Genomic DNA, 18,309 nt, shown 5'->3' on the forward strand with positions numbered 1-18,309 from the left:
TTCCAGACACGCTGGGGAGCAGGGGGAAACAGCAGAGGAAGGAGAGCTGGTAGGCGTAGGACGGGAGGGACGGCATCCTTGTCTCCCGATTGAAGTCATCCACCCAGCGACTGGTGTGTTTGTAGCTGAGCAATGCGGAAGTTTACTTGTAAAAGCCTGCCTTGGGGATTGGACGCATTGAAGAAAACACTGTTTGTAGGCCGATGCTGCTGTTCCTTCTGTCCCTGTATCTTGCCCACAAAGGTGGTATGAGCGAGAAGAAATCACTTTTAATGTTTTGCTATCATCGTACCCGAAAATAGCAAATTCTAAGTAAAAATGCAGAAAATCCTGCCTGCCTATATGTCATGTCTGCCTGCTACAAAACTGTCCTGTTCCAGGTTGGGAGGGTTTAACATCTGTTTTACTTTAGGATAAAGGTTTTGGACTTTGGGATTGTTGATGTTTTTGAAGAAAATACTTTGCACTTAATCCTGCTCTTTTGTGAAAAGCTGTGATCTTTAAATGCCCTGTATTTCACACAGACTTAGTAATAGATTCCCTTTACCATCTCTCTTTTTATCCTTTATCTTTTAATTGAATTTGAGAGGTAAAAGGTCTATAGGATCTGGTCTGACCCTTTTTACTCAGTATCAAACAATGGTTAGTTTGAGGAATCCACAAACCCGCTGGAATTTCTACGTATGGAAGATTTCTAAGTAAGGGGAATTTACATTTTTTAAAAGTCCCAAGAAATTCAGATACTTCTCATTTTGGAACCATTGGTATAGAGGTCATCAGTCTTCTAGCTTTTTTTGTCAAAAACAACACCCTAGTGGTACCACAAAAAGGACCCTCCACTTCAACATCCTCATGTGCAAGCGGCGGGTGTTGGAACAGAGGCCTCTTAGAGTTTTCCCGAGAATCTTCCATACCTTCAAAGAATTAGCCCCATCCCCACCTCCCAGGCATCTCATGTGTTGTCAGACAGTATAATAAACAGTCTAATAAACAGGGAAAAACAGTGGAAAAGTCCTCAATGTAATACTGACAAATCTGAACACTTCACTAGCATGTTACACTTTTCAAAGCCTTTTCAAATACAGACACTGTAAAGAAAGCTTGCTGACTCCATGCAAAAAGGTCCAGCAATACCGTTTCCTTTATTTATTTATTTTACCAAATCACTACCTAATAATTACCCGAATTAGAAATGAAAATTTGAAAGAAGAAACATTACCATTATTATCATTTTAATATATTACTTTCAAGTCCCTTTTCCATATATAGATTTTGTTGGAAGGAACATAGTTGTGACCCTGTTTTTTGTAGGCTGCTTTTTATGGAGCATTTCAACATGAGTTTTCCCCACGTTAGCTCTTGAGACATAATTTTTAATGGCCTCATGTTTCCTTAGGAGATTTGTTTTTAGCACAAAATCTATCATGAGTTGTAACAGTTTTGAGGAGGGTTGTCTCCATATCTGAAATATCTGGTGAACTTTTTAAAAATATTTTTTGTTGCGAAATATAACAGACAGAAGTAGCCAGATAGAAATGTTCATAAGATGTACATATCCGGCTTAATGAACTGTAAAAGGAACACTCGTGACAAGACACAGGCTATAGGGACTTCCCTGGCGGTCCAGTGGTTAAGACTCCATGCTTCCACTGCAGGGGGCGAGAGTTCGAGTCCTGGTCAGGGAACTAGGATCCGGCATGCCGAGTGGCATAGCCAAAAAAAAAAAAAAAAAGACATAGACTATAACCAGCGAGCCATAAGCCCCCCCAAAATGACATGCTTCTTCCCAGCCATAACCCGTTCCCCTCCCCCATCCTTAACCGCTATCCTGGTTTTTAGGGCTTCACTTCCTTGCTTTTCTTTCAGTTAAGTATCCCTAGACAGTGAAGTTTAATTTGGGTGGGTTTAAGTTTTCTGCACATGGTGTTGTATAGCATGTGTCCTCTTGTGTCTGCCCCTTCTGATTTACAGCAAGCCTTTAAGATTCGTCATCGTTGCCCTGTGATATTCTGTGGCACGACTTCACCCCCATCCACTTATCCGCCCTGCTGTTGACACCCCTTAGGGTTGTCTCCAACCGCTCACAAATGGTCTTGAGGATATTTCTAGTCTGTGGTGAATATACCTGGGAGTAGAATTGCTAGGTCACTGGGAACGTGTTACGATGTCTTCACTTTTACTTTTTGTAAAGGGCTTCTATCAACTTAACAACCCCATCAGGAGTGAATGAAAGTTCCTGTGGTCACATTTTTGTCAACACTTGATATTGTCAACTTTTAAATTTTTGTTAGTATCACATTGTGGTTTTCATTGGTGAAATTTCATTTCGTTTTTACTAATGAAGTTGAGTTTCCCTCCCTCCCTTTCTTCCCTCCCTGCCATTTAGATTTCTTCTTTTATGAAATGCCCATTTTGTAAAATGCTGCTTTTCTGTATTTGGTCATTTTTCCCCCCACTGATGTGTTCTTTATATTTTGTAGATGTGAGCCCTTTGTTGGTTATATGTGTGGCAAATATCTTTTCCCACTTGCCTTTTTACTTTCTTACTGATGTCTTCTGATGACCGGATGTTCTTTAACATAATACCAGTTGTCATATTTTCCCCTGTTTAATGGCTACTGTTTTACGTGACAAAGTTTTCCAGTGAAAACGTTGAGTTGCAAAGTGTTTGTTGTCATTAAGGCTACGAATGTCTGTGTGTCAAAGGTGGAATTTGTTGAGATTGGTACTGGGTGTGTCCTGGTGCCTGTGAGTGGAAAGCTGAAAGCTGAGGGTCCTTCAGTGAAATACTCAGGCTTCTCCATAAGGCGTTTCAAGATCATGATCTCAAAGGATGGACAGATTCAGGGCCCTCAAGAGAAAAGGCTGTTCCAGGAACCACACACCCACCTCTGCTCCTTGAGTCTGTGCCCATTTCTCCTTTACTTATTCAGTGTGGCCCCCAAGGTCCATGGAGAAGGATATAAAACACAGTATCAAGATACTGAGAAAAACACCCGTCAGAATGGCCATCATCAAAAAATCTACAAACAAGGGCTTCCCTGGTGGCGCAGTGGTTGAGAGTCCGCCTGCCGATGCAGGGGACGCGGGTTCGTGCCCCAGTCCGGGAAGATCCCACATGCCACGGAGCAGCTGGGCCCGTGAGCCATGGCCGCTGGGCCTGCGCGTCCGGAGCCTGTGCTCCGCAACGGGAGAGGCCACAACAGTGAGAGGCCTGCGTACCGCAAAAAAAAAAAAAAATCTACAAACAATCAATGCTGGAGAGGGTGTGGAGAAAAGGGAACCCTCTTACACTGTTGGTGGGAATGTAAACTGATATAGCCACTGTGGAGAACAGTATGGAGGTTCCTTAAAAAACTAAAAATAGAACTACCATATGACCCAGCAATCCCACTACTGGGCATATACCCTGAGAAAACAATCATTCAAAAAGAGTCATGTACCAAAATGTTCACTGCAGCTCTATTTACAATAGCCAGGACATGGAAGCAACCTAAGTGTCCATTGACAGATGAGTGGATAAAGAAGATGTGGCACATATGTACAATGGAATATTACTCAGCCATAATAAGAAATGAAATGAAGTTATTTGTAGTGAGATGGATGGACCTAGAGTCTGTCATACAGAGTGAAGTCAGAAAGAGAAAAACAAATACCATATGCTAACACATATATATGGAATCTAAAAAAAAAAGGTTCTGAAGAACCTAGGGGCAGGACAGGAATAAAGATGCAGACGTAGGGAATGAATTTGAGGCCACGGGGAGGGGGAAGGGTAAGCTGGGACGAAGTGAGAGAGTGGCATGGACATATATACACTACCAAATGTAAAATAGCTAGTGGGAAGCAGCCACATAGCACAGGGAGATCAGCTCGGTGCTTTGTGACCACCTAGAGGGGTGGGATAGGGAGGGTGGGAGGGAGATGCAAGAGGGAGGGGATATGGGCATATATGTATGCACATAGCCGATTCACTTTGTTATACAGCAATTATACTCCAATAAAGATGTTAAAAAAAAAAGATGCCGAGAAAATAGGTTTGACTATAACGATAGTACTCATTAGTGGGATAGGTTATCCTATGTGATTCTCATCATTCCGCAAATTTGATCAAAGAAGGTAAGGGCGAGTCTGATGCCATTTCAATACGGAAGTCTTCTGCTTTATTTTTGATTTTTAGTATTAATCATCTCTTAATCCTCTGTCCTTCAATAACTACATTCAGTTTTCATTTTCCTCTTCCTCTTCCTTTTTTGATTTATGATCTATTTGTTTATCATTAATCGCACAATATCCTGCCACGGGACGGCCACTGTGGAAAGAGCCTATACTTCACATGTGCGGTTTGGAGGTGCTCTTACCTTCAGGTGCCTTGTGACCCCCACACCCCACCGCATGCAGCATCCCATGGCCCTCGTTCTTTGGGATGTCATAGCCTACTTTTGCTGCAAATTGTGGGGGGAGAAGGAGACCCGCAATCGTATTTTTTTTTTATTTTTATTTTTTTTGTGGTACGCGGGCCTCTCCCGTTGTGGCCTCTCCCGTTGCGGAGCACAGGCTCCGGACGCGCAGGCTCAGCGGCCATGGCTCACGGGCCCAGCCGCTCCGCGGCATGTGGGATCTTCCCGGCCCGGGGCACGAACCCGTGTCCCCTGCATCGGCAGGCGGACTCTCAACCACTGCGCCACCAGGGAAGCCCCCTAATCTTATTTATACTTCCCCCTCCAAGGGACTTTGAACTCTCAGTTAAATTCGACTGAAATGGACCTCCTAGTCCATCATAGAAGGAATTCCGTGGCAGTTACAGTGGAGGGAGGTCCCTGGGGTAACTTTCCTCCAGTAAAAAGCATCACCCTGGGTGATGGCCTGCTGATGCACTAGAACAGCGTTCATTTCTCACATCTCTCATCATTTCATCCTGATTGAAGGGATTTATGTTTTAAAAGCTATGGTCTCTGACATAGGGATTTAAGGCACAGAATGCTGCAGACATGAGTTCCTTCCTCAAACCTTCCATCAAAACTCCTTTTGCTGACTTTTTTTTTTTTTTTTTTTTTTGCGGTACGCGGGCCTCTCACTGTTGTGGCTTCTCCTGTTGCGGGACTCGCAGGCTCAGCGGCCATGGCTCACGGGCCCAGCCGCTCCGCGGCATGTGGGATTTTCCCGGACCGGGGCACCAACCCGTGTCCCCTGCATCGGCAGGTGGACTCTCAACCACTGCACCACCAGGGAAGCCCAACCATTTTTTAATAACCTGTTCTTCCAACTGAAATGAAGCCCAGGCAAGAACGTCAGACAAGACGTGCATCTTGGGACCCCCCTCCACAGGCACAGTTGTATTAGATGGTGTCAAAGTTCAAAGGGCTGGGGCCACACAGAAACTTCCCTTTAGAAAGAGAGGGTGCATCCTCGTTCTGAGCAGGTGATTTCCTACCTGCGTCTGGGGAGGAGAGCATCTCTTTTTTGTTGGTTGGTTTGTCTTCGATTTTTACATTCCTGTTTCCTCTTCCCTGTAGGATTCTTAATAGCCCCTTACCTATCTCCCTGGTCCCTTTTTATGCTCTGTCATGCCCTGCGTGCTGCGGGAAGGTGAATCTTCACGAAGCACAGCCTTGTTCCTGTCCTCTTGACCTGAACGTCTCCAGTGGCCCCTCACCTCCTCCAGGACAAGCTCTACCTCCTTATCTTCCCCCTGATGGCCTGCCCAGCCTCGCCTCAGCCCTCCAGCCCCCCAAGCTACTCCCTGGACTCCACCCCGGCCCTGTGTGACTTCATGCTGCTTACCGACGGTCCTTTTTATCCCCACGTGTTCAGCTCCTGTCCGCCCCTCTCGGCACAGCCCAGATGTCGCCTCTCTATAAAGCACAGAACAGCACTTACCAGCCAGAAATAGCCATTCCCTCCCCAGATTCCTTCCTAAGGGCGCCCATTTTCCTGTGAAGTTTGAGGGAGCCTGAGGGGGAGGCAGCTCAGTGAAATCCTGCCACCCGCCTCAGCTCTAGACTGACAGTTCTTTTCACTGAAGGCTGTTATCAGAAAGCATGTCCTAGGGATAAACCATAATGGAAAAGTGTATTTAAAAAAAAGAATGTATAGGACTTCCCTGGTGGTGCAGTTGTTGAGAATCTGCCTGCCAATGCAGGGGACACGGGTTCGAGCCCTGGTCCGGGAAGATCCCACATGCTGCGGAGCAACTAAGCCCATGCGCCACAACTACTTGAGCCTGTGCTCTAGAGCCCGTGAGCCACAACTCCTGAAGCCCGTGCACCTAGAGCCCGTGCTCCGCAGCAAGAGAAGCCGCTGCAATGAGAAGGACGTGCGTTGCAAGGAAGAGTAGCTCCCGCTCGCCGCAACTAGAGAAAGCCCAAGCACAGCAACGAAGACCCAATGCAGCCAAAAACAAACAAATAAATAAATATTTTTTAAAAATTAAAAAAAAAATGTATATGTGTATAACTGAGTCACTTTGCTGTATAGTAGAAGTTGGCACATTATAAATCAACTACTTCAACTAAAAATAATAATGTAATAATAATTAAAAAAACTACATTACCCAGCAAAAAAAAAAAAAAGAAAAGAAAGAAAAGAAAGCACATCCTACTGCCCTGTAAACTACAGTGGGTATTTATGCAAAGAAGTTGGAATCGTTGGGTTATAGCCTTCAACTTCACCGGATAATATCACATTATCTTCCCAAGGGCTCATACCAATTTATATTCCTGCAGCAATGTCACAGACTTCCACTTTTCCATGTCCTTGCTATATCCCTTGACATTGTCTGACTTTTTAGTTTTTGCCTTTCTTTTAGGTGTAAAAAAATAAATTGTGGATTTAATTTGCATGTTCACATACTAACGAGGTTGAGCATCACATCTTTTTTTTTTAAGTTTTTTTTATTTATCATTATTTATTTTTGGCTGCGTTGGGTCTTCATTGCTGCACACGGGCTTTCTCCAGTTGCGGCGAGCGGGGGCTATTCTTTGTTGAGGTGCACGGGCTTCTCACTGCGGTGGCCTCTCCTATTGCAGAGCATGGGCTCCAGGTGCGTGGGCCTCACCAGTTGTGGCACAGCGGGCTTGGTAGTTGTGGCTTGCAGGCTCAGCAGTTGTGGCGCATGGGCCCAGCTGCTCCACGGCATGTGGGATCTTCCGGACCAGGGCCCAAACCTGTGTCCCCTGCATCGGCAGGCAGATTCTTAACCACTGCGCCACCGAGGAAGCCCGAGCATCACATCTTTTTACGTGTTTACTAGGCATCATGTTTTCTTTTCTGCGATATGTCTTCATTTCTTTTGTCTTTCTTTTTCTTCTTTATTTCTACGTACTCTATATATTCTGGATATCCTTTGTAGGTTCATATGTAGCGTACCTGTTTTCCTGGGATTCGTCTATTTTGTTCCTCCATCACATCTGGGGTGCTCGTCCTTCTGCTTGGGCCAGGGTAGCTCACCATCACGTCTCCTCCCCACCAACGGGAAGGGGAGGGCATGGAGCCTTCCGTTTAAAGTTATGACCTGCAGGTTGTCCCTGTCACTTCTGCTCACAGCCCACACCCAAGGCTGAGTTGTCTGCACACCAGGCTGCCAGGCAGGCCAAGAGATGAAGCCTGTATTCCACACAGCTGTTTACCCAACTAAACCTTGGCGGACAGCGGAGGGGGAGACCATTGATGGATTGAAAGACTCAGAAGGGTTAAACCCCAAGGAGAGGCTATAGAAAATATATTTGCCTTTAATTGTCTCCCAGTACCTTTTCCTGATGATAAATGTTCATTTCTTTCGTATTTTATTAAAACCTCACTTCAAGGACTCTCATTATGATCTAGCAAACACGCTTCTGTTTTTATTTCAGAAATACATTTAGGCTGGTCAAAGAAACTCAGGAGGGGAGAGTAGGAAATGAAATGACTCTGGGAACACTGAAATAAAGTTTATGATGCACTCATATAGTTAATTTCCAGAAAAAAATGTCGTGTTCATTATTTTTGCAAAAATTGTGGAGGACAGAATCTCAGTCACTTAGTCCTGAGATAGGCCCCTAACATTTTTGTGGCGTTCACATCCGTCTTCAGCTATAAGGTACCCGTGAGATGATGTGGTTCTAAACTGGCAGGTGTGGGAGTTTTGTGAGTTCATGATACTGTGCTGTCGGTCTCACTCTCTTTTTCTTTCACATGTCAGCTAACGGCCCGTGCCCTCTGATTTCTCCAGGTATGGCGTAAGCCCCGAGAACATCATCCTGTATGGTCAGAGCATCGGGACTGTCCCCACGGTAGACCTGGCCTCCAGGTACGAGTGTGCAGCCGTAATTCTCCATTCGCCTCTGATGTCTGGATTGCGCGTGGCTTTTCCCGATACCAGGAAAACGTACTGCTTTGATGCTTTCCCCAGGTAAGCTCACTCCTGTCCAACAAGTGCTAAGGCGTCCAGTGACCCAGCTTCACATCAGATGCCACCGTTAATCGTGGGCTACTAATAAATGTCTCCTGAATGCAGCCGGACGCCAGCCCCTGTGCTGCGCTCCTCAGGGAACGTGGAGGTGGATATGACATGTCCACCAGCCGGAAACCTGGTCCTCTGGGCTGGACTCATTTGTAAAAACAATCTACCAGATGATGTATAAGGACCTTGCTTGTACCGATATCCAGGATTAATTGGTTTAGCTGGATGTGCAGGATAAAAAAAAAAAAAGTGCCCACATGTCTTAAAGGAACATCTAGTTCAGTGTTCTTTCATTCGCTCAGATGGACATGTATTGTTGAATCACGAGAGCTAAATGCAAAATCTGTGATGAGGCCATTAGCAGTGGTCTAGACACTCAAAGAAAAACCGCAAGCATCCCCAGTTTTGAAATTTCTGTTACGTTTTCAGTCAGGCCGATAGGTAACAGAAAAAGCGACGTGAGCTATTTGCAAGCTGGTAATGGGCTGCAGGGACCGTGTAAGTGGATGGTCCTTCCCTCCCCTCCCCACCGCCCCAGACCAGTGCGACCACTCATTCCTCCTGCCGCCCACTTGTCCCTGAAGACCCCCTCCCCTGCAGAGGGGCCGGCACCCTCCGCTGGAAGCATGTGCATGAGAGCCCACAGCCGGGCCCCCTCCTGCCGGCGCCCCAGGGGCAGCAGAGCCCCTGCCACCCCAGTCCCTGCTGTTTTCTAGTCCCCTAATAGAAGGAAGAAAAACGGGCAGCTGTATATACATGCAAAAGCAGCGAGCACACTGCTTTCTTGAATACCTCTCTTTGAAAACTTCTGCTTGTTTTTTAAAATCTAAGCTGAGGAAAGTATTTACTAAAACCTATTTGCCCATGGTACGTTGCTAAACGGGCCGAGGTTCTGACAACAGGACTCACACGGCCACACTGTAGAAAAAGCCTCAACAGAAGAATGTACAGTTTTCGGATTTTGATTGACCCATTCACTGCTGTCATTCTGTTATTGCTGGGAGAGAAAAAGAACATCATTTGGTTACATAAACACCTGTTCCACAGACTGGCCTGTTTTACAAGAAGAAACTTTCTCTTAACACCTTGGGTGAACTTCATTTCTGTGCACCCTGTACCAGGTTCAATGAAGTTCAGCTTCATGGGGAAGTTGAACGAACTGCAAATTTCCAGTGGCGTGGCTGAGAATGCTAAGTAGGGCCCATGTGCGACTCAAATGTGGCCTTATTTGCGCTGAATGGGTATTGAGAGGCCAGTTTGTTGAAAGGGACATATTTAGCATGTTTGCAGGAAGCTATGCTAGGAGTTACCCTGGCAACAAAATGAATCGGTTTTCCCCCTGACTCTTAAATTAGCATATACCTTAAAGTACAGCCACGACAACTAATTATAGCTTATTCATTAATAGGAAACCAGCAACTAGTCTTTACTGGGTTTGTCTGAGCTGCCAGTCCACGGCTAAACATTTCACACCTCTTATCTCACAAGACTCATTTTATAGTTAGGAAACTGAGGCTTAGAAAGTTAAGCGATTTAAGCTGCTTAATTAAGGTTGGTGAGTGGAAACAGCCAGAAAAGGCCATTCATCCTTTTCAGTACCATAAAGTGTTAATATGATAGATTTCAAACCATTAACAGTCACATGGACTTTCATCATTAATTGAATTTGGAGAATGTTTTCTTACGGTGTCCATTGGTACCAAATGCACACTTGCCTCTGTGTCCCTCTCTCTCTCTTTTTTTAAAAAATTTATTAATTTTATTTATTTATTTCTGGCTGTGTTGGGTCTTCGTTGCTGCGCGTGGTCTTTCTCTAGTTGCGGCGAGTGGGGGCTGCTCTTCATTGTGGTGCGTGGGCTTCTCGTTGCGGTGACCTCTCTTGTTGTGGGCACTAGGCACACGGGCTTCTCATTGCGGTGACCTCTCTTGTTGTGGGCACTAGGCACATGGGCTTCAGTAGTTTGTGGCACACGGGCTCAGTAGTTGTGGCTCATGGGCTTAGTTTCTCCACCGCATTTGGGATCTTCCCGGAGCAGGGCTCAAACCCATGTCCCCTGCATTGGCAGGCGGATTCTTAACCACTGCGCCACCAGGGAAGTCCCTGCCCCGGTCTTTAAAGAAAGGCACTTTCCCATTTCTTTTTTAGTATTAAAAAAATAGAGATAAGGAGTCCTGATTATTATTTGGTTGGTGGTTTAATTTTCTTTTACCTCCTTTACATTTAGAATCAGATGGTGGCATTTAACCTCAGGTACATCCATCCTCCAGGTTGCAGAGTCTCCTAACTCACGCAGCATGGAGCTGTCAGTAAATAGATTTTTAAATTGAATATAACTGGACTATTGCATTCTTAGAAGAAGTCACTTTAAAGTTTAAATATAAGAGGAAAGTAGATTTCTAAACAAGATTCCTGATTTGCAAAATTGACGCCTTCCACAGTGGCCCTGATCTTGGCAAATGACATGGCTGATGAGATTTTGCAGTCTTCCCGGATGTCTTGAGGTGACCGGCAACTTCCTGAGTTGTTAATAAGGCTCTGTGACAGCTGTTTGTAGATCTTTGGAATGTGTAACGGATGTCAGAGCTCTGTACTATCACCACAGCCTCATGTCTGTCCTTTAATGATCTCTCCAAGCTTCAGTTAGCTCCTTGGTTTAACAGAGATGGTCCTTCCTCTTTCACTGTGGCTCATTGGAGATGCAATGCGGTTTTGTATGTAAAGTGCAAAGCACCTGGCTGTGGTCAATGCTGAGTAAATGTTAGCTATGACTTTTAACAAAATGATCCCTACGGGTAGTACCAATTTGATCCCTCTGTAACTTTGGCTAGGATCAGATACAGAAAGTCAACAGTAAAGGGGGTCTCTGGCAGGAGGCCAGAATGGACAGAGGGTCGCCTGCCTCCATGTGTTTGCAGGTGAAATGACAGTTGCCACTGTCAGAGAAGTTGCCTACACACGCAGCCCAACAAGGTTTACAGTCTTCTTAATTCCTCTTTGGGAAACGCTTTCAGAGTCTGCAGCACATTCTTTTGGAGATGCTCAAATATTCATCCTTTGTGGGTAGCTTTGATTTTTGTAAACAGTCAGAAATCATTCAGAATTCAATCTAGATGTTGTACATTAAGTTTTCAAGCTAAATAGTATGGTTTTTATTTTCAAATGAGGTATTTGTTTCTATGAAGTGAGGTTTCTGAGGATCTTGTTAATCGATGCTGAAGGTGGCTTACACGGAAAGAGTCCTGGAAACTTGAGTGGCTGTGGATTCAGTGCTCAGATTTCAAAAGAGACGTCCATTCTGGTATGTTAAGGTCTAGCTTGTTTATTTAAAAAAAAAAATCCTCTCTCCAAAATATGAATATATCAGAAATATTCGTTACTGGATTGCTAGTCTGACGACATTTAGGAGTTCTGTTTTTAATAAAATACTTTAACAGAAACACAATGTGGCTAAATGCAGTGTGGTATTCTCAGTTGGATCTTGGAACAGAAAAACTTCATGGAAAGTGGAAAAAGTGGAAAAACTTCAGTGGAAAAACTCATGAAATCCAAATAAAGTCTGGAGTTTGGTGATGTACCGACGCTGGTTTTCGGTTTTGAGCAATGTACTATTGGTAACGCGTGGTGTTGGCCTTATGGGAAAGGGGTTGGGGTGGATAGGAGCTCTGTGTTATCTTTGTACCTTTCCTGTAAATCCAGAATTATTGCAAAATGCAAAATTAACTTTTTAAAAAGTGAATTACTAGAAAAGTGAGGGGGGAAAACACCCTCGCGTGCTTACCTCCCTTGCCTGTGAACACCGACTCGGTTCCATTAAGTGTGATGTCTGTCATCTGTGAGCATAACTAAAGGAGTCCTTTTTCTCCCCCTCCCCCTTTCCTTTCTTGCAGCATTGACAAGATATCTAAAGTTACCTCTCCCGTGTTGGTCATTCACGGTACAGAGGACGAGGTCATCGATTTCTCCCATGGCCTGGCCATGTACGAGCGCTGTCCCCGGGCCGTGGAGCCCCTCTGGGTCGAAGGGGCTGGCCATAATGACATAGAGCTTTATGCACAATACCTAGAAAGGCTAAAACAGTTCATATCTCACGAACTTCCTAATTCCTGAAGAAGATGACTTGATTTTACCTCATCTACTGTGAACACAGGAATCCTCGGTTTTGCACATGCTTTAACTGGATAGCTGTCATGGCGGGATAACCACGAGGAAGTGCCCAGCTTTTCAGGCGTCCTACTCAAAGAGCTGAGGGCATCTCGGTCTTTCATATCCAGAGGTTCTACTAACTCACACATCATGTTAAACTGAACAGTTGTGATTCCCAGCTTCATCGCCTTGCAGAATGGGAATGAGAGCTGAGTGGGGAGACCGTTTTCTCCTGCTATAAAAGATGCTCACACCCCTTTCTATTCCTTACCCACCACGTAGGATTCATTTACAGGACTCAGCCTCTCTCCACCCGTGTTCTCAGTATGTGAGCTGCAGCTCTCTTTCAGCCACTAGATTCATGGGTCCAATCCATTTGTGAAGCTGTGATAGTGTAACTGGAAACCATCGTGATGAAAATTCCTTCGTTAATTTTTGTTCACACTCCGATCTTTCCCCCAAACAAATCAATTAAAGGGTAATTTACTGGAACTATCATGAACGACTTCATCAACTGGAACCATATGAATATAACTGGAATATTCTTAAAAGGAAACTGGGGTTTTTTTTAAGTGTAAATTTATTACTAGTCCACAGAGTTTTAATATTTTGATCGTCTGGTTGGTCTAACAAAGAACCTAGCCGACCTTCCTTCTGTAAAGTCCTCCTTGTAGGCTTTTTTAAAGTACTGTACATATATGCAATTACATTGTGCATAGATTCTTAATGGGTAGTTTTCTTTTGTCAGGCCACAACAATGAACTGCAGATTCCTTGTTTGTAATGTAAATGATTGAATACATTTTGTTAATACGTTTTTATTCCTATGTTTTGCTATTAAAAAATTTTATAACATTTCCAAGACAAAAAATTACAAGTTTATGCTTTGAAAAATTTATGTAATTAAAATTTCACTCAACTAATCTTTTTAGTTTAGGAGTTATTTGGGTTTTGACACTGGAGTTGGGCCAGTAAGCATCAGAAGTGTAAGATGCTGAAAATTGCTACACTACTTGTGTTGGTTGGGGGTTTGGGTTTGACGGTTCTTTGGTTTTATTAAAAAAAAATTTTTTTTTCCAAATTTAAAAGCCTTAAATGTACTGTAAGCCTCAGATTGTTGTACAGCTGGATTGCGGTTGATTGCCAGTTTGTGTACTGTTGCTTGGATGCGACACAGCGGTTGGTCATGGAATAAAGGATGCATGGATCAGAATGTGCGGGCTCATGCAGTTTTTTTCCTTTACCTCTCCATCAAAGAAAACATTCTGTCTAGATTTAAGAAGAAACCCTCGGAGCTTACAAACGTCACTACCTTTCTCAAAGTGTATATGTTTTTTTTAACTTTTTATTTTATATTGGAGTATAGTTGATTTACAATGTTGTGATAGTTTCAGGTGTACAGCAAAGTGATTCAGTTACACATATACATGGATCTATTCTTTTTCAGATTCTTTTCCCATTTAGGTTGTTACATAATATTGAGCAGAATTCCCTGTGCTATGCAGTAGGTCTCAAGGTGTGTGTTTTTGTTCTCTAAAAGACCATAGATAACTTTTGAAGAAGCCAAGATGTAAAGCCTGTAGCAGTAAAGTACAGGTGGCATCCAAATAGAGAGGGCAGTGGATTCTGGCTGTGAAACAAGAACGATGAAGGCAATCTCACTGTGACCCGGCTAGGAGGGAGAACAGGCCTGTTTCTTTGGAAAACCTGAGCTGAGTCTTTTCAGTCCTTTGATCACTGACTAGAAAAAGAGCAACTGAGGGATGCTTGTTTTCAATTCTCAGAACACCCCTTCTGCGCAGGCAGGAAGAGAAATGGTGGTGGAGGGAAGGTGTAAGGGCGTGGGCTATGCTCCCGTGAGTGTGTGTCCCAGCACATTGCAGGCTACTTCCTGGTCTTAGATCAGTACCTGTAATGGGGGATCTTGGAAGGATGGGGCCCTGCTCACCTAGGGGAGTCATCAGTGAAGCTACAGAGGTGGTACTGTCCCAGGGGTCCAGGAGACTTAGAAGGGAAAGAAGCATATCCAACAGCCTGCCTTTGGGGTGTGAGAGCACCTAACCTAGTTTCCAGAGACCTGATTTCTGATCCCGTTTGTCTGCTGCTTGCATCTTCTGTAAACCAGTTCCCCCTTTTTCCCTCCTGAACTATTTAGTAAACTTACTTTTGTCCGCCAGATTTCAGCAGTTAATGGGAAACGATAATAAGATTGACAGTTACAGAAGCTAAGGTGGCAAAGCCCTTTCAGTTCACTGTTTTTATAACTTGATGTAGGTGGTTTATATCTATTGGAAGCAACTCCTGTTTTCTGACTCCTGACTCTTTCCCCAAAACCGGGGAGGGGGTTTTGTCTACTCTTTCGCAGAGTTTGACATGGGGACAGCCTTTCTCTGAGGATGGCGTGTGTGATGATAGTGGAAATCCCAAGAGAGACCCCACTCATGCCAGTTTCAGATTACAAAACATACTTAGTACTGAACCTGAAAGATCTGGCCACTTCTGTTTTCTGCTGTAAGATGGACTTGGGGTGAGGACCAACTCTCCTTGTGGAAAAAAAAAAAAAAAAAAAGCAAAAACAAACTAGCACTACTAAGTAAAATGGAAAAATCATAGACGCATGAACTGGTAAGAAAATAAAGACTATGTAGGCCAAATACTAGGTAAAGATGAGGAGCTTTGAAGCCAGTTTTCTCTTGGAAGGAATTTCCTGGACTAGGTTAACCTGAGCATTGGTTTTCCAGTCTGGTGGAGCTCGGGACAGTAAACAAACCCTAGAGCGCCCTCCACGGTGGGGAGACTAATTGGAAGCTTCCCTTTTTAGAGGAAAATCATATGATCATCTCCACAGACACAGACAAAACATTGGATGGAATTCAATATCCCATTCATGATTAAAAACCAAACCAAACTCATATCAAACTTGGGCTAGAAAGCAACTTTATGAACAGATTATCTCAAAACAAACTGAAAAAACCAATCATTGTACTGAGTGGTAAAACACTGGAAGCATTATTCTATTTTAGATTGGGAATTAGCCATAGGACCATTCTCACTTCTGCTCAAAATTACACAAAGCCCCTAGCAAATGCAGTAGAGTCAAAGAAATGAAAAAGGTATAAGACATGGAAAAATAAAAAGGATGAATATGTTCTAAAGCCAAATTATTGTGGCTGCACAACTCACTAAATTTACCAAAAATCATTGAAATGTACACTTAAAAGGGGTAGATTTTATGATATGTAGATTATACCATAATAAAAGATGTTTAAATAAATGAAAAATAAATAAAACTCAGATTATGATGTCTGGATGAAACACCAGACAGCTACACCAGAAAGTATCTACAAATTATTAGATGTAATAAGAATTTAGTTAGGTTTCTGGACACAAAAATCAATATAGAAAAGTCAATCTTATTTCTATAAGTCAGTTAAAAATGTTTTAAATTCAATTAAAAACAAAGATACCATTTACAATAGCTTTTAAAAATATTGAGTAACTGGGAATAATCTAACACATGTCAGACATACTCTGGAGAAAATCATAAAACATTTTTGAAGGACATTAAAACCTAAGTTAATGAGGGTTATACCATGTTATTGGATAAGAAGGCTCCTTTTTAATATATTCTTCCCAAATAGACCTATAGGATTAATAATGACTCCAGTAAAAATCCCAACAGGATTTTTTGTCAGGAAACTGACAAGGTGATCCTAAAATTTGTATGGGAGAACAAAGTGCCAAGAATAGCCAGGGCAACTGAAGACGAAAAAGATGCAGGCACGTGCTTTACCGGATAGAAGAATTCCAGGTGGGAAGTCTTAAGACTGAAAAGGCTCAGTCTTTCAGATTCTAGAGTCTAGAAACCTTCATGACCCTGACTGTAGCCCCTGCCAACAGCTGCTTCAGTATTCTGTACTCACCTGACCATAGCTATATCATTACTGCTTGAAACCACAAAGGAATACATTTCTAGGTTTGATTTATAAAAAATTAAAAACTTTCATAGTAAAAGAAAAAATAGCATAACCTAGTGACAAACTGGGGTGACATTATAAAGCAAATGACATATAATGTAAAAATATATTTAATAATCAAATGATGAGGCACTCTATCAAAGCACAGGATGTGAAGAGACTCTCATAAGAGATTATTGTCCATAATAATCACATATAGATCCAATCAAATAATCAAATGACTATATCAAATATAGATACATTTGAACAATGAAATGCCATTTTAAATTATAAACTTGGTACAAATATTTATTTGAAGAGGTTGCTCAGTATTTATTTGAAGAGATTATTGCCCAAAAGAATCACAGATTTAATCAAATAATCTAATAGACATATTTTAAAATACATTTAAATAATTAAATGCCATTTAAATTATAAGCTGGTATAAATATTTGAATTATAATACCCATTGGTGGTAAATGTTTGGATAAATAGTTACTTTAAAATTATATTGCTGGGGCTTCCCTGGTGGTGCAGTGGTTGAGAGTCCGCCTGCCGATGCAGGGGACACGGGTTGGTGCCCCGGTCCGGGAAGATCCCACATGCCGCGGAGCGGCTGGGCCCGTGAGCCATGGCCGCTGAGCCTGCGGGTCCGGAGCCTGTGCTCTGCAAAGGGAGAGGCCACGGCAGTGAGAGGCCCGCGTACTGCAAAAAAAAAAAAAAAAAAATTATATTGCTAATTTTACACACCAAGTTGGTACAAATGTTCTAAAGTATACTTTGAATCAAAAGCCTAATCTAGCAATTTGGCTTCTAGGAATTTATCCTTAGGAAATAATCAAGAAGATGACCTGGGCTTATATGGGATAATGACGGCTACACTGTTAGTAAAAGTGAAAACTTGCAAACAATCTAAGTTTCCAGCAACAGGGATTTCGTTTTTATTATGTCCGTACAATGCATTATTCTGTAACCATCATAAACGATGCTGTAGAACAATATTTAGTGGCATGACAAAATTGCCAAAATACGTTATATGGTAAAACTGATCACTAAATAGCTCCCGTGTATGATTCTTCTCTTCACGCCCCCACACATTCAAACTTGGACCAAGAGCTGGATATGTAATAGATGGACATCTTTGTTGTTGATGTTTAATTATATTGTCAATAAGTCTTTATAAAGAGGAAAGCCCAAACCTTCTTTCAGAATTCATGCGAAGTGGTTATAAAACATATCATCAGTAGGATCTTTTGTTAAAATAATCTGTTTTGGAATCCATTGGATGGCACTGTTTTACTCCCCAAGCTAGAAAGAACAAGTCATCCTCAGTACATCTCATTCCCTCATGTGTGAGGGTTACTAAGCCAATAGACGAAGTTCATATAAATATCACATCCCATGCTGTCCAACTCCGATGCCTCCTCTTCCCTGAGGCCTTGCCTACCAGGATTTCTGCAAAGAAGACATAGTCGTGCCTGCAGGAGCTCGCACAGAGCTTGCCCAGCAGAGGGCCTGGGACGCAGCCCTTGGAACAAGGAGGCCTGGCCCTACTCCTTCCCAGCCAGAGGAAAATATATGTAACATAAAATTCACCGTTTTAACCAATTTTAAGTGTACGGTTCAGTAGCATTAGGTACATTCACATTTGTTGGGCAAGCATCACCACCATCCATCCCCAGAAAATTATCACCTTCCCAAACTGAAACTGTGCCCATTAAACACTAACTCCTCATTTCCCCTCCTCTGGACCCTGGAAACCACCATTCT

At 43.0% G+C, this 18,309-nt stretch overlaps 1 protein-coding gene across 1 annotated transcript in view; it reads left to right on the forward strand.

Moving 5' to 3' along the window:
• The window catches only part of ABHD17C (abhydrolase domain containing 17C), a 57,460-nt gene extending 43,670 nt beyond the window's left edge, over window positions 1-13,790 (forward strand). Inside the window, exons 3-4 of the mRNA XM_029237063.1 lie at window positions 8,210-8,389; window positions 12,329-13,790. Of these exons, the coding sequence (XP_029092896.1) occupies window positions 8,210-8,389; window positions 12,329-12,548 (400 nt within the window). The 3' untranslated portion in view covers window positions 12,549-13,790. The remainder of the gene's footprint in view (window positions 1-8,209; window positions 8,390-12,328) is intronic.
• The last annotated feature ends 4,519 nt before the right edge of the window (window positions 13,791-18,309 follow it).

The sequence above is a fragment of the Monodon monoceros genome, unplaced genomic scaffold (genome assembly GCF_005190385.1).
Source record: "Monodon monoceros isolate NGI ecotype Baffin Bay Population unplaced genomic scaffold, NGI_Narwhal_1 Super_Scaffold_21, whole genome shotgun sequence".
NCBI classification, from domain to species: Eukaryota; Metazoa; Chordata; class Mammalia; order Artiodactyla; family Monodontidae; genus Monodon; species Monodon monoceros.